The sequence below is a fragment of the Patiria miniata genome, unplaced genomic scaffold (genome assembly GCF_015706575.1).
Source record: "Patiria miniata isolate m_02_andy unplaced genomic scaffold, ASM1570657v1 HiC_scaffold_2, whole genome shotgun sequence".
NCBI lineage: Eukaryota > Metazoa > Echinodermata > Asteroidea > Valvatida > Asterinidae > Patiria > Patiria miniata.
Genome location: NW_024037058.1, coordinates 2,816,142 through 2,828,797, shown reverse-complemented (window position 1 = coordinate 2,828,797; position 12,656 = coordinate 2,816,142). Strand labels below are relative to the sequence as shown.

Here is a 12,656-nt window from a genome sequence, read left to right as displayed (position 1 = left end):
AAGGTTTGAGGGTCATGGAAGCATAGTTTGTTAGTCCCTGCTTTTTGACCCCACCAAAACACTAAGTTTTGAAGTTCAATTGCTTGTAGTACTGCACAAAATAGTAGCTCATGAAGTCACAAAGCTTGATTTATCTATGGGAGCAAATCCTAATTCCTACAGTATTCATATACTGTTAAGCCTAGGTTCCATATCGAGGTACATGTAAGAAATGCAGAGAGCAATGCAAACAAGACCAAAACTGCAAGGCAGACATAGAAACATTTCATTCGTAAATATCACCGACAACCCAGACAGACGCAAACTATCATGCAGACAAAGTTGAACATAAAGCTTAACATTGATATGGAAACTAGGCTTTAATTAATCTATGCATATAGCACAAAATGAAAACAATAATTTAGGCAGACATATTATGTACAGAATATAGTAAGTGCTTTTCAAGAAGCTGGGGGAATAGTAACAGTAAGTATTTCATGCACAGGGTATTTAACAGCTACAATCTATAAAATGCCCATTAACACTGTAAATACGAAAATCAAGTACTTTCGCAACTGTTTTCCCACCCTTTAAGACACCATTTGGTCATTTCAAAGACACAAGTCTTTTTGTGCTGGTCCAAGAAGGCCAGCACACTTGTGTGCCGGGCAGTGCTAATGTATAGGATTATCCCATAACACCAATGAAAAGGCTAAGTTCAGACCATTGGGTAAACAAGTTGCATGAAAAGACTTGAATAGAGTTATGCGTGTTGTCGGACCAGCTTTTCTAGGCCTGCCTTGTCCCGTTTTGACTGATTACACTGAAATCTACATTTGAAATTTCTGAAATAGGTTTTATTTTGGCACAAATCAGACTTCTTTCTGTTTAATACCGCTGTAAATGATTAATACTTTGATCTTGAACATGAACATAGAACACTGCTGTACGATACCATACTACGTTTAATAAAGTTGCTCACAAAATGGCTACGCACTGGACCAACTGAGGTTATCACAAAACATCAAAAGGTTTAGTGTGTCTTATTTTGTCCTTGTTTTTTAGTAAAAGTATGCCTGAAAATAAAGGTAAGAAGTAAAGGACTTTAACGTTTTAAAAATCCTGAAGTTGCTTCTTTGAGGATATTTATTTATTGGGGGGGGGAGAGAGAGCAGGAACTGCAATCACACTCTCTCTTCATAGAAATGGCCCCCAATCTTCTATAGCAATATAACGTAAAATTCTTGAACAAAACATTGTCGGAATTTTGCCATTTTTTCTATTATTTAAGTTTTTGACCAAAAAAGATATTTATGAATGGAAATAATAGTGTGGTGGACCAGTGTTAAAAGTCTGGTTAGGGGGCTGGTCACCAATAATGACCCTCGCCTTCAGCTCGGCTGTTATCGGCGACCAGGCCCCTACCTGCTTTTAAACCAGATGTTTGAAACGGCTCCACCAAGCAACAAAAGTTTTCAAAATCTAAAGAAGGGTGCTGAACAACTAACCTGATGAAGTTTTAGCTCAGTGAATGCTGTATATTCCGAGAACACAATATTCTAGGATTTTGATTTCAAATAAAAAGTTGCAGAGTCATGTTTTGAATTGCGCCCGAATTCAGCAACCGTGACACGTTCTCATTCAGCCGATTGCAGCTGCGCGATTTCGCGCACTGAACCGACAAATCATAGAGGGCTCTCGCGCATGTGTATCATGTCAACGCTTGCGTGCGCTTCGCCAAAATAACGAACTACTAACGGAAATTTCCAAAAATGCGTCTTTAGACGCATCTTTGGAAATGGCCTTCTTTCATTGTTTTCTTCATAATGACAGCTTGCCAGAAGGAATAATTTCACAGGGAGTTTAGTCCCATCTATTTTTAAACCAAGTATGTTTTCAACAATAATTTCGTCATTTGCTGTTTGGATAGCTATAGCTGATTTCTTTATAATTATTCCATCTTCCAATCTGCAGGAAGAAAGCTGATGATGTTACTATGTCGCAATCTCTCTCCTCCCCTATCAACCGAGCCTCCTCCTGGAAGCAGACAGTCAAGAACCATCGCATCTTCCGACCTTCTGACCTCATCAAGGGAGAGGTGCTAGGCTCAGGGTTCTTTGGCCAGGCCATCAAGGTGAATATTGTCATCCATGAAGGGTAGACGGACCAAGAGACTTTTTACAATAGTTTACATTACATTTGGGTTAGCGCTTTCACCATTCAGAACTTCATCTTTAAGCTAGTTCGTACATGTTGCGAAAGCACAACTGAATCCAAATTTGTATCGTCATGCTTCAGATCTGCAAAAGTTCACATATTTCATCTCTGGCATATTTGCTGTGAATATTTCACGACGTCAGATTCGCTCTGCATTCCCCCTTCCAATGAAGTATGCACTAGATGAACATTGTTTAGGCATTCCATGATGTCAAAAGTGGTTTAGCCTTTCTTAATTGTGCTCTTTAAATGCATTTTATTTTCAGTGCGCTTTGGGAGACAATAAGAGACAAGTTTCATACTGTAGTTCCCAGTACTTTGTTGTACTTTTTAAGCATGTATAAGTTATTGACCATGTATGTTTGTGAAAATGGTCAATTACATTTTAGTCCAATTGTTTTCTGTTGCCTAGGTAACTCACAGACAAACAGGTGAGGTGATGGTTGTCAAGGAGTTGATCAGATTTGAAGATGATGCGCAAAGGAATTTCCTCAAAGAGGTAGGATGGTTTTAGGATGTTATTTTTATAAATGCATTAACAATAGATCTTTATCATGCTGTCAAATTTCAGTCATGTTTCCTGTATCCAATAACATTACTGAATGATAATGTTTTTTTTGTGCAGAAAGGAACCAGACTATTTTTCCTTCCAGCCTTGCTTTGGTTACGTTGATTTGAATGGGAAAAAAATCAAGACGGCAGCAACAGGATAATGGTCTTGCTTTCTGAAACAAAATGCAAAATGTTTAAATTCATTTTAATGTCTTTTTATCTTGTAGGTTAAAGTACTGCGTAGCCTGGACCATGTTCATGTGCTGAAATTCATAGGGGTTCTCTACAAAGACAAGAAATTAAGCCTAGTTACAGGTAAGTCTGCCTTTCACTCCTTGTCAACATTTGTTTCCTTAGAAGAATCTTGATCATGTGATTTCAGATGTCTAAATCTCAATTAGAGCTATATTGTATCACAAGAGCACTAACTCCTTAATCCCTTGTGCAGAATAGTTTCAGAAGCATGACTTGGATCAGACACTTTGAAAAAGTTGTATGTACATAGAATATTATACAAATATTGAGTAGCTCAGAGTGGATTGGGAGGAATATTATCGCAAGGTAAAATCTGGACTTTGCCGACTGAAATGGAAAAGTCCAGATTTTACCGAGCGATAATATTCCTCCCATTTCACAATTTAAAGCCACTCAATATTTGTTTTATATAACTGACATATAGAACCTTGTCATTTGATTTACAGCTAAAAAGAACTTCTGTTTCAATACAAAATTGGTGGGAAATGTATTTCTCTCTTCCAAACCACCCCTTCGCGAAATGTTTGAACCAAACTCTGTAGCTACTGGCTCTTGGGAACAATTCGCGCAACGCTGAACGCGCACACCAGCATGATTTGCACACATATATCGCGTCATGGAACAAGGATGACCCTAACTGTTGAATAGTAAATCCCATTCACCATGGGCGAATGGGACATTTTGAGCTCCGGCGTGTATGGGAGCAATAATAAATGTCACGTGATGTGAGTTCCGCCAATCAAATCACAAGGATCAGTTGTCAGTTGTATAGATTGAAATAGTCATATGGTGAACAAAAGCATTGTGCTAGCTGTTGTTCAGATAACCTGTCATGGTAGTAGATGATAGGATGTTTCAATGTTATGTTATCTGCTTCAATGACATATATCAGTTTAAAAAGCCATACAAAATGTTGAACTTTTCATAGGTTTGAGCACAGACATGGATGGTCCAAGCAGGCTACATTAATTGTGTACGGTGTAGATATTTAGTAATAGAATACAGCCCTGCGAAATATCACTAAAATATTGAGATTTGTTCTTTGTTTCAGAATTCATTGATGGAGGGACGTTACGGCATGTTGTCAAAAACATGGTAAATTTTGCATTTTTAAAAATGAATCAAGGATGTAGGAAAGCTCGCAAGGGTGATGTTTGAATGTATAGTTAATAAAGCATCAATAACTGACCAGTTACTACAAAATGAGTCTTAAGGACGGTCATTGATTGCTTAGTTTGTATGCATGCAAAAGAAGGAGCACATTCACCGTTCTGAAAATTCTACTGGTTGTTTTCATAGTCACTTTTTCTTAAAGAATTATAATTACTCTTTGCTGCCATTCTTTGTCAGCTCAATTATTTGATTGTAAATGGTTTGTTTTCTAGGGTCCTGACTATTCCTGGCTCCACAGAGTCAACATTCTGCGAGATATTTCCTTTGGAATGGTAAGTCTGATCATTTCCATAGAGCTTTTATAGTTTGTTTTTGATTTACTGAACTGAGATTTTACCAATAAAATTGTATTTTCAGAATATTGTAAAAAAGAATAAGATATACAGAAAACAAGGAAGTAAAAATTAGAAAACAGAGAATTTTGACTATCTCAGCTTTAAAGCTGATTTCAGCCTTTTTTTGTTATGGATTTCAGCTTTTTCCCCTCACTGGCTGTGTACAAAAGTATAGGAGATTTCTAAAGTTCAGCTTTTTTACACCTTTTCCAGCTGTTTTCAGCTATTTTTTACCAGTGGTCACTCACAACCCTGAATTACATGTATGAACTTATTATTTTTTCCAGACATATCTGCACTCGATGGGTATCATTCACAGAGATCTGAATTCACAGAACTGCCTCGTCAGAAAGGTAATGGATGTCATTTCTAATCATTGAATTTGTCAATTGATATTTTTTTATTATTGTTAACAGCTATAACTGTGTACTGTTTTTCTGTTGTAACCACAGCAACTTGAGGGCCAGTTCAGATTTGAACTCATGATTTAATTGCAAGTATTCGCGCAGCTAATTCACAGAAGTTGAACACATTTCAAATCTACAAAATTAGCTGGCCTGACGTTGCGGTCTTAATAAGACCTTAAGAGGCAAATTTGCATCTGAAGAAGGTGTAGTTAAGACTGCAATGTCAGGCAGCTAAGTTTGTTGATTTGTATATTTCAGGTCAATCCAGTCAGTTTGCAGCAGTTAAATTCATTTTCACATTTCAAATCTGGAAAAATGTCACTGCAAATATTGATATACTTTGCATTCACATATACTTAAAGTGGCCTTTAGTCATTCAGCCATCAATTGTAGGTTACCTTTTTTTCTACACCAGAATGGATCAGTAGTCGTAGCTGACTTTGGTCTGGCGCGAGTTATGGTTCAGGACAAGAGTGATCCCAGACTGCAGCCGTTTGAACGCAACTCATCAACGCGGAGATCTGGCCGCAAAAAGCGCTACACCGTAGTGGGAAACCCATACTGGATGGCACCAGAAATGTTGAAAGGTATGTCTTCAGATTGGACAAATTACATGCACATGCAGGTTTGTGTGGCATGGCAGGAAGTACAGAAGAATAGTTTATTCTGAATGTGTGCAAACCAGTACCTTCTATTTGTGAGCATTAGGCACTCCGGCAGCAATGTATTTAAGAGTCCTGCCTAACCCTGTCTTTGTACTTAAGCATATAGAGTTCATGGTGATTGTTATTGGAATTCTTTTCTGACCAGCATACTGAAATATGAAGTGATGAAGTAGGAATTAGGCCCAGAAAAACTAGCCAGTGTGGCTTGGGTATTTTAGATTTTGGTTATTGATCAAAATCCAAGTATCCGGACAAAAAAGACTGGAAATGTTCAAGTTTTTGCTGAAGACCATGATTATGATTGAAGAAGGGTGTAGTGTGATTCCTACAATGTACATGGTTGCATGTTAGTCTGTCATTGGCTAACTGATTGCCTTTCCCTTTGCCACTATAAACCAATCCCAGGCAAGGCCTATGATGAGCGAGTTGATGTCTTCTCCTATGGCATCATCATGTGTGAGCTGATTGGTCGGGTCAGTGCCAACCCAGACCATCTACCTAGGACCATGACCTTTGGCCTTAACGTACCGCTCTTTAAGGAGCAGTTCTGTGATGGCTGCCCGACACGTCTGTTTGATGTAGCCGTCAAATGCTGCGAAGTTGAACCAGAAAGAAGGTAGGGGAAGCATTTTGTGTTTGTCGTAGGATAAATCATTGCATTATTTGCACATATGCACAGGCATCAATATGTTGGTGGAGAATTTTTAACTGTTTAGACATTAATACAGCATGTTAATGTTTATTCATAAATACCTTAGACAGTTAACCCATTCCCATTGGTCGAGAGCCCGTCACGTGGACGGTCTTAAACAGATGATACAGACATGGCTGGCTGGTCTTAAACACTTTTCCAGTGTCACATGAAATTTGGACTCCTATGAAATCCAGTGCCTTTTACTGTTTTATTGGATGAACGTTTACAATCCTCACATAGGCATGTGCAATACTACCAGTGAGTCAGTATTTCATAGTCCTAAATTCACAATGCACCCACTATAGCTGCATCTGTGCGTCATCGCGCGATGCACGTGCCAATCTCCATTATTTAGCTAGAGGGGTGTTTCGAAAAACAGAAAGTAAAAACTGTTGAACAAAATCGTTGGAAATTATTAATTTTTGACTTTTTTAACTTGTGCACCAAAAAGTTTTGATATTTTGACAGAAAAGGTATTTATGAATGGGAATAAATATGTGCTTGGTCCGTATTAAACACAATGTTTAAGACTGGTTGGAGTCTGGAATGCTGATAATTACCCTCGGCTTTGGCTCGGGTAATAAGCAGCACCCAGACTCCAAGCAGTCTTAAACATTGTGTTTAATACGGACCAAGCACATAGTTATTTCCTTATTCAAAACACTGTAATAAAGCAAATGAAATGAGCTGTGTTTGAAGACCAAAGTGAATGGTTTGTGTTCCCATGATATCGACGGATTTCAAGTCCTCTTGAACACATGGGAATAGCAATTTGACACAGATCCCCGGAACGTTAAATGTTACATGCTTATAATATTATTCTCATGTTTGAAAACCTCTCAAGTGGATTGCCTAACATGCATGGATGTAGTCGAGTCCATCTCAAGTCCCTGCAAGTCCATCACAAGTCCTCCAGTCCCAATTCAACTCACAAGCTATTCAAATGGCTTTGACAAAGGCATTCCTTTGTTATTATTCATCCACTGTTACTTGTAACTGGACTTGCGATGGACTCGACTACATTCCTGCTAAAATGTCAAAAGTGGGTGAAGATGCCTTCTAGAGATGATTCTAGTTCTATTAACACTGGTCAAATGTTCTCAGAATGCTCAAAATTGTTTCTTTCTAATCCAGACCGGATTTTACAGATATCCAGTCCTGGCTGAAATCTCTGTCGCTCAAGGTAGAATCCAACGGCCTGACGAATGGTAGTGTTGAAGTCCTGAAAATTACACCGTCAACATCGTCTGACAACTCTGGCGGGTCCTCATCAACTGGACAGGAGAACTCTGCACCCTAGAGTAGGCATTGTGATGTCATCATCTTGAGATGTCATCATCTTGGCAGTACAGCCCAGCTTCGCAATTCCTCAAGGCTCCTGCATTATTCACCAGTTGTGGAGATCAGATGGCAGTATAGCTCTGCATCATCTGAAACTTAAGGGAGAAATAATTCAGGCATAAGCGCTAAACTGCACTAAATACTGGAAAATATCCTCCTGCACTTCTTGTCATGATAAGAATAGTGACTCCAAATCATCTAAAGGTAGTGGACTTCTAGCAGTAGAGCTCATCATCATATATTACAATCATGTAAACAATGTTTTGCTATAGAGCTAATGGATGAAACAATCAGTGAAGCTTAGCATCCTGCCACGTACAAGGGACTTTTGGGGGCTTTAACATAGCTTCACATGCTGGGCCCATCTAATAGGAGATCATGCTCAATATCCAGGGCATGTGGATGCAGAGAATTTATCAGCTATCCACTGGTGGGCTTTCACTGGATTTCTGGATGGAAAATTTGTGGATAGAATCCTGTGGAATCTGTGTATTGCCTCACATTGGGCCCGAGAATACCTCTTGCCAATCTAATTTAGGGCATTATTAACCTCATTAATGGACACAACTTACTGGCTCTCCCCCTTGTCACATTCTTGATAAGCCTTCCTTACACCATACCACAATAATTGTGATGTCATCAATAAGACTAGTAAAGCTCAGCTTCACATTAGACCTGTGGATGTCATCAACAAGGCAGTAGAGCTCAGCTTTGTGTTAGATATGTACATGTAGATGTCATCAACAAGGCAGTAGAGCTCAGCTTCACATTAGACCTGCGGATGTCATCAACACGGCAGTAAAGCTCAGCTTAACATTAGACCTGTGGATGTCATCAACACGGCAGTAGAGCTCAGCTTCATGTTAGACATGTGGATATCAACAAGGCAGTAGAGCTCAGCTTCATGTTAGACCTGTGGATGTCATCAAAACGGCAGTAGAGCTCAGCTTCATGTTAGACCTGTGGATGTCATCAACATGGCAGTAGAGCTCAGCTTCATGTTAGACCTGTGGATGTCATCAACAAGGGAGTAGAGCTCAGCTTCATGTTAGACCTGTGGATGTCATCAACACGGCAGTGGAGCTCAGCTTCACATTAGACGTGTGGATGTCCTCGTTAAATTCTGTGAATATGTATATTGGAATCAGAGCAGCTGCATTTTGTCAGTCAATGTACAAAGCAACAAAAACCATTCCTTGTATGTGCTTTTTGTGACTACAGCATGCACATACATGTTAGCAGCCTTTGCTGTAAATAATGTTTTTTATGTGGCCGAGAATTGTGTACAATGAGTGAGTCTTCATCATTGACTTTTACAAATATTATTTATTGGTGTTTAATAATCCTAGCAATGTTGACAGGCCCATATGAGTGCATACACACACAGAGACCTTGTCTATTATTGCCTCTCAGTATGGGCTGCATGTACATGTTAATCCCAAAGATAGAACAAGAGAATTAGACGGGACTCTTGAACACATTAAGCTCATGAGAAGACGCTACATTTTGTGCATAGTCAGATGAAACGTAATAATCATGCATATCTCACATCATGTGTGCACCAACCAGTGTGCATGCAGTGTGTCTAGTAGATGGATCTCTAGTGATTGGTCACATAAGCACCTTGTATTCCATAAACTCCATGCAGGAACAGATGGCACTTTGTGGCCTACTCATGAGAGCCACTTTGGGAAAGAAAAAATGTGTGTACACTTTGGTTTAAGCATGCATGGCATGGAGTACTCATAATCAGTTTTTCAGCTACATGTACATGTGCACAAAAACATGTAAGATGATGTGCACATGAGCCTGGGCATTCCATTGCTAGGGGACTCATGTGTCCAAAATCTCTCTCTTATTCAATGTTGGGGGGGGGGGTATTTGTGCACTGAGTCCAATGTTATTATACTTGCCAAGTTAAACACACAATCACTCACTGTGCCAGTGGCTTAAATATGGACTCCATGCGTGAACAAGAGAGGGCCCTATATAACCACCTTCGAGAGTCCAGTGAATAGGAAACACCACGTACACGTACTGAGGATAGCGCGAAGTACACGTGACTACTTTTATTCTTAATTTGGACATAGCCGTAGCATCTTCGCTTGAGCATCAAGTGGTGTCAGCAAGGCTTTTGAATGTCTCGTCCAGTTGTCTCCCCAACTCTTCTTACCGTTGAGGTGTACTTGTGCACAGAGCCCATAGGTCCGTTTTTGCAGGGGGGAACTTGGGGGGGGGGGGGTCTCATTATCTGAAGGCCTTGATTTGGTCGGCCCTTGCCCTCCCTCCTCCCCCCCCCCCCCCCCCCTTCCCAAAAACCATACAACACTGATCGACCCAACCATGGGTTTGTATTGCTAAATAATCTTGGAATATAATACTCGAGTTTCTGGTTCTTTTGTAAACCTGTGACTTTTTAAGTGTGAATCAGATCCCTAATGTTTAAACGAATTGAAAATATTTACCACTTGGGGGGTAAGAAGGTATGAAAAGGTGACATTTTTCTGAATTGGTTCGGCCACTTTTGTAAATTTTATACAACGGCTTGTGCTTAGTACACCTTTGCATCGGTTTTAGAGACAATCATAGATTTCGTTAGAGAGATACATTATATAACATTTGAATACTGTACATTGTACATTAGTGTACATAATGGGATAAGGGATACTTTTGAGAAGAAAACTTCATAATAAAAAGCAATAAGAAGCAGACAAGTTGCCTTGTGGAGATGTTGAAAAGGGGGAAGCTTTTCCTGTGTACGTTATTGTGCTGAATATCATTATTTTTAAAAGAATGTATACACTTGGCTGAAAATTTCAACCTGAAAAGTACTGATTGTAATACTACATGTGTTTTTGAAATAGTAGATTTCCACGATGTAATCATATGTACAGTGAACAGTATAGCCAGATTGAGTCCAAACATTTTGGAAGTCTTAGTATCGCTGCTGTTTGTTTCATGACAACGAAAGTAACACACTTATGCCCCACTTTGATGACTAGCAACTTTGATTAATTTTTACTGATCTGATAATTGAGTCAGCATAGTCAGGCAAAAGAGCTTGCAAGGAACTTTCTCAAAATCCCTTCAAAAATGTAATTATCATGGTGGAAACATTTCAATAGTCATCTTGGGCAAAGACCAAAGTAACAAATAGGATTGCCTTTATTTTGTTGTTTGGTTTAAATATTTTGAGGTCACATTTCTGTACCTGTACGGCACAAATGACATGTGCAAAACAATGGTAAAGGCCAGGAAGTATGTAGTAGTAAGCAAGGTTGGTATTTGGTGTGCCCAAGATTTGACAATTTGTACTTTTGGAATAACGCTGCAGTTATGCACACAAGTCAGTGGAGGCAGTGTTGAAAAGTTTGGATGTAGTTTGATTTACCCAGTGGCATGCATCTAGGGCTAATGAAATATATGCCTGATGAGCAGGGGTAATAATGTACCACCTTGAACTTATAAATGTACATCAGTGTTATTAAGTCAGAAAAAGGTATTTAATATCAATGCCAAGATAGTTGACATGTGTTATACAAGCCTGCCTTTTCTTCTACAATTCTAAATATCAGAAATTTCATGTCAAAATTCACATGGAAAAGGTTATATTCCATTTTTAATACCTATCCAAGTTTTTATTTTGTGAGTTTCCAGACCTTTTGTTTTACTGTAGATATATTAATTTGAATTTTATGAATCCTGCAATATATGTCGAGTTTTTGAAATTTCGTTTTGTAGAAAATTATAAAATTTTGATGGTATGTGAATGCTATAACTTCACACAAAATTGTACAATTTGAAATTTTGCTTATTTATATTAATAGTCATGATCAGAGTATGTAAATTATCCATGACTTTATTAATTACTGATATTTTGTTGAAATTGTATGGCCATTCTCTGTGAATGTTTTGTTTTAATTTAATGTCTTCCAATTGTTGTGTCAAAGTTTGAATTTGCAATGACAACCATTTCTAGATGAAAAAGCTATGAAATGCATATCTTGCAAGCTGAAAAATTGTGTGTGCACTAAAAATCTGTAATTGCTGCAGATATTGTTAAAAACAAAAGTGGTTTTTGTTTCTAGATGGAATTCCAATTTTCAGTCTTTCTTATTGAAGCGCAAATGTGGGGGAAGACTTCAAACATATCCATGTAGCTAAGAAGACAAAATAGTAAAGAAATGAGGGTTAAAGTTGCGTTCCCCTTGTTATTTTCGCATTTCATCCCGAAAAATAGATTCCTCTTTTGATTTGCTTCTTTTCTAGCCCACTGGCGCATGTTGAGTTATTGAACTATTATTTTACTATTTATAATTCTGTATGCCCAGGGTAGGCTGGTACCCGCTCCACAATCAGCATCGATAATGTACGGACCGGAGCCAGTCTGCTCACAAAGCGGATCTGTTTGTGCTAAAAACAAAACACTATTTTCAGAGGGTTTCACACATTCAAAAATAAAGTAGGGGTGAGTTTTTTGGGTTGGAATCAAACATACAAGCTGTAAATATATCAATAGAAAAGTTTAACATGTATGACCTAAACTTGCAAATGAGTTTGTAGGATTCTTTTTCCATTATTGATCAAAGTTATTACTGGTGCTGGACAATCATTTCTTTTTTAATTATTGAAGTAAAACACCCCTGACTGCATGCAGTACTTGATTGGGAACCATTGCCAAAACCATTTCCTAGCCAACAGATCTTTGACCATAGTAGTGGACATGTTAGGCCCATTTCTGGTAACCAGTTTTCAAATGAAGCGTACTAAGCCAAAGTAATAGAATCTTTTGAGGTGCAAATTTATAAATGCTTCTTAATATTTATTGGGCTTTAATATACATAATGGTGGCCTGTACTGTGTTATAAATATGTTGGATAGGCCTTATTAAAAGAGTGTGCCATATTTTGCTCCTTTTTGACATTTTGTTTTTATATATTAGCCAGATTTTGTTACTATTAATCAAGTAATATGAATCATCAACTCAAGTTTTAGTATTTCCTATAAGAAGAATCTTGCTGACTTCTATGGCTTTCAG

General features: G+C 38.3%; 1 protein-coding gene across 4 annotated transcripts in view; it reads left to right on the top strand.

The window, feature by feature from the left end:
• The window catches only part of LOC119727008 (LIM domain kinase 1-like), a 56,054-nt gene extending 47,033 nt beyond the window's left edge, over positions 1 to 9,021 (top strand). For 3 of the 4 annotated variants that reach the window (XM_038198887.1, XM_038198885.1, XM_038198888.1), the window contains 9 exons: positions 1,954 to 2,113; positions 2,609 to 2,695; positions 2,976 to 3,063; positions 4,055 to 4,098; positions 4,389 to 4,448; positions 4,799 to 4,864; positions 5,334 to 5,505; positions 5,989 to 6,199; positions 7,412 to 9,020. In XM_038198887.1, the coding sequence (XP_038054815.1) occupies positions 1,954 to 2,113; positions 2,609 to 2,695; positions 2,976 to 3,063; positions 4,055 to 4,098; positions 4,389 to 4,448; positions 4,799 to 4,864; positions 5,334 to 5,505; positions 5,989 to 6,199; positions 7,412 to 7,577 (1,054 nt within the window). In that variant the 3' untranslated portion in view covers positions 7,578 to 9,020. Of the gene's footprint in view, positions 1 to 1,953; positions 2,114 to 2,608; positions 2,696 to 2,975; positions 3,064 to 4,054; positions 4,099 to 4,388; positions 4,449 to 4,798; positions 4,865 to 5,333; positions 5,506 to 5,988; positions 6,200 to 7,411 lie in introns of all 4 variants that reach the window. The other variant, XM_038198886.1, reaches the window with a different exon arrangement.
• The last annotated feature ends 3,635 nt before the right edge of the window (positions 9,022 to 12,656 follow it).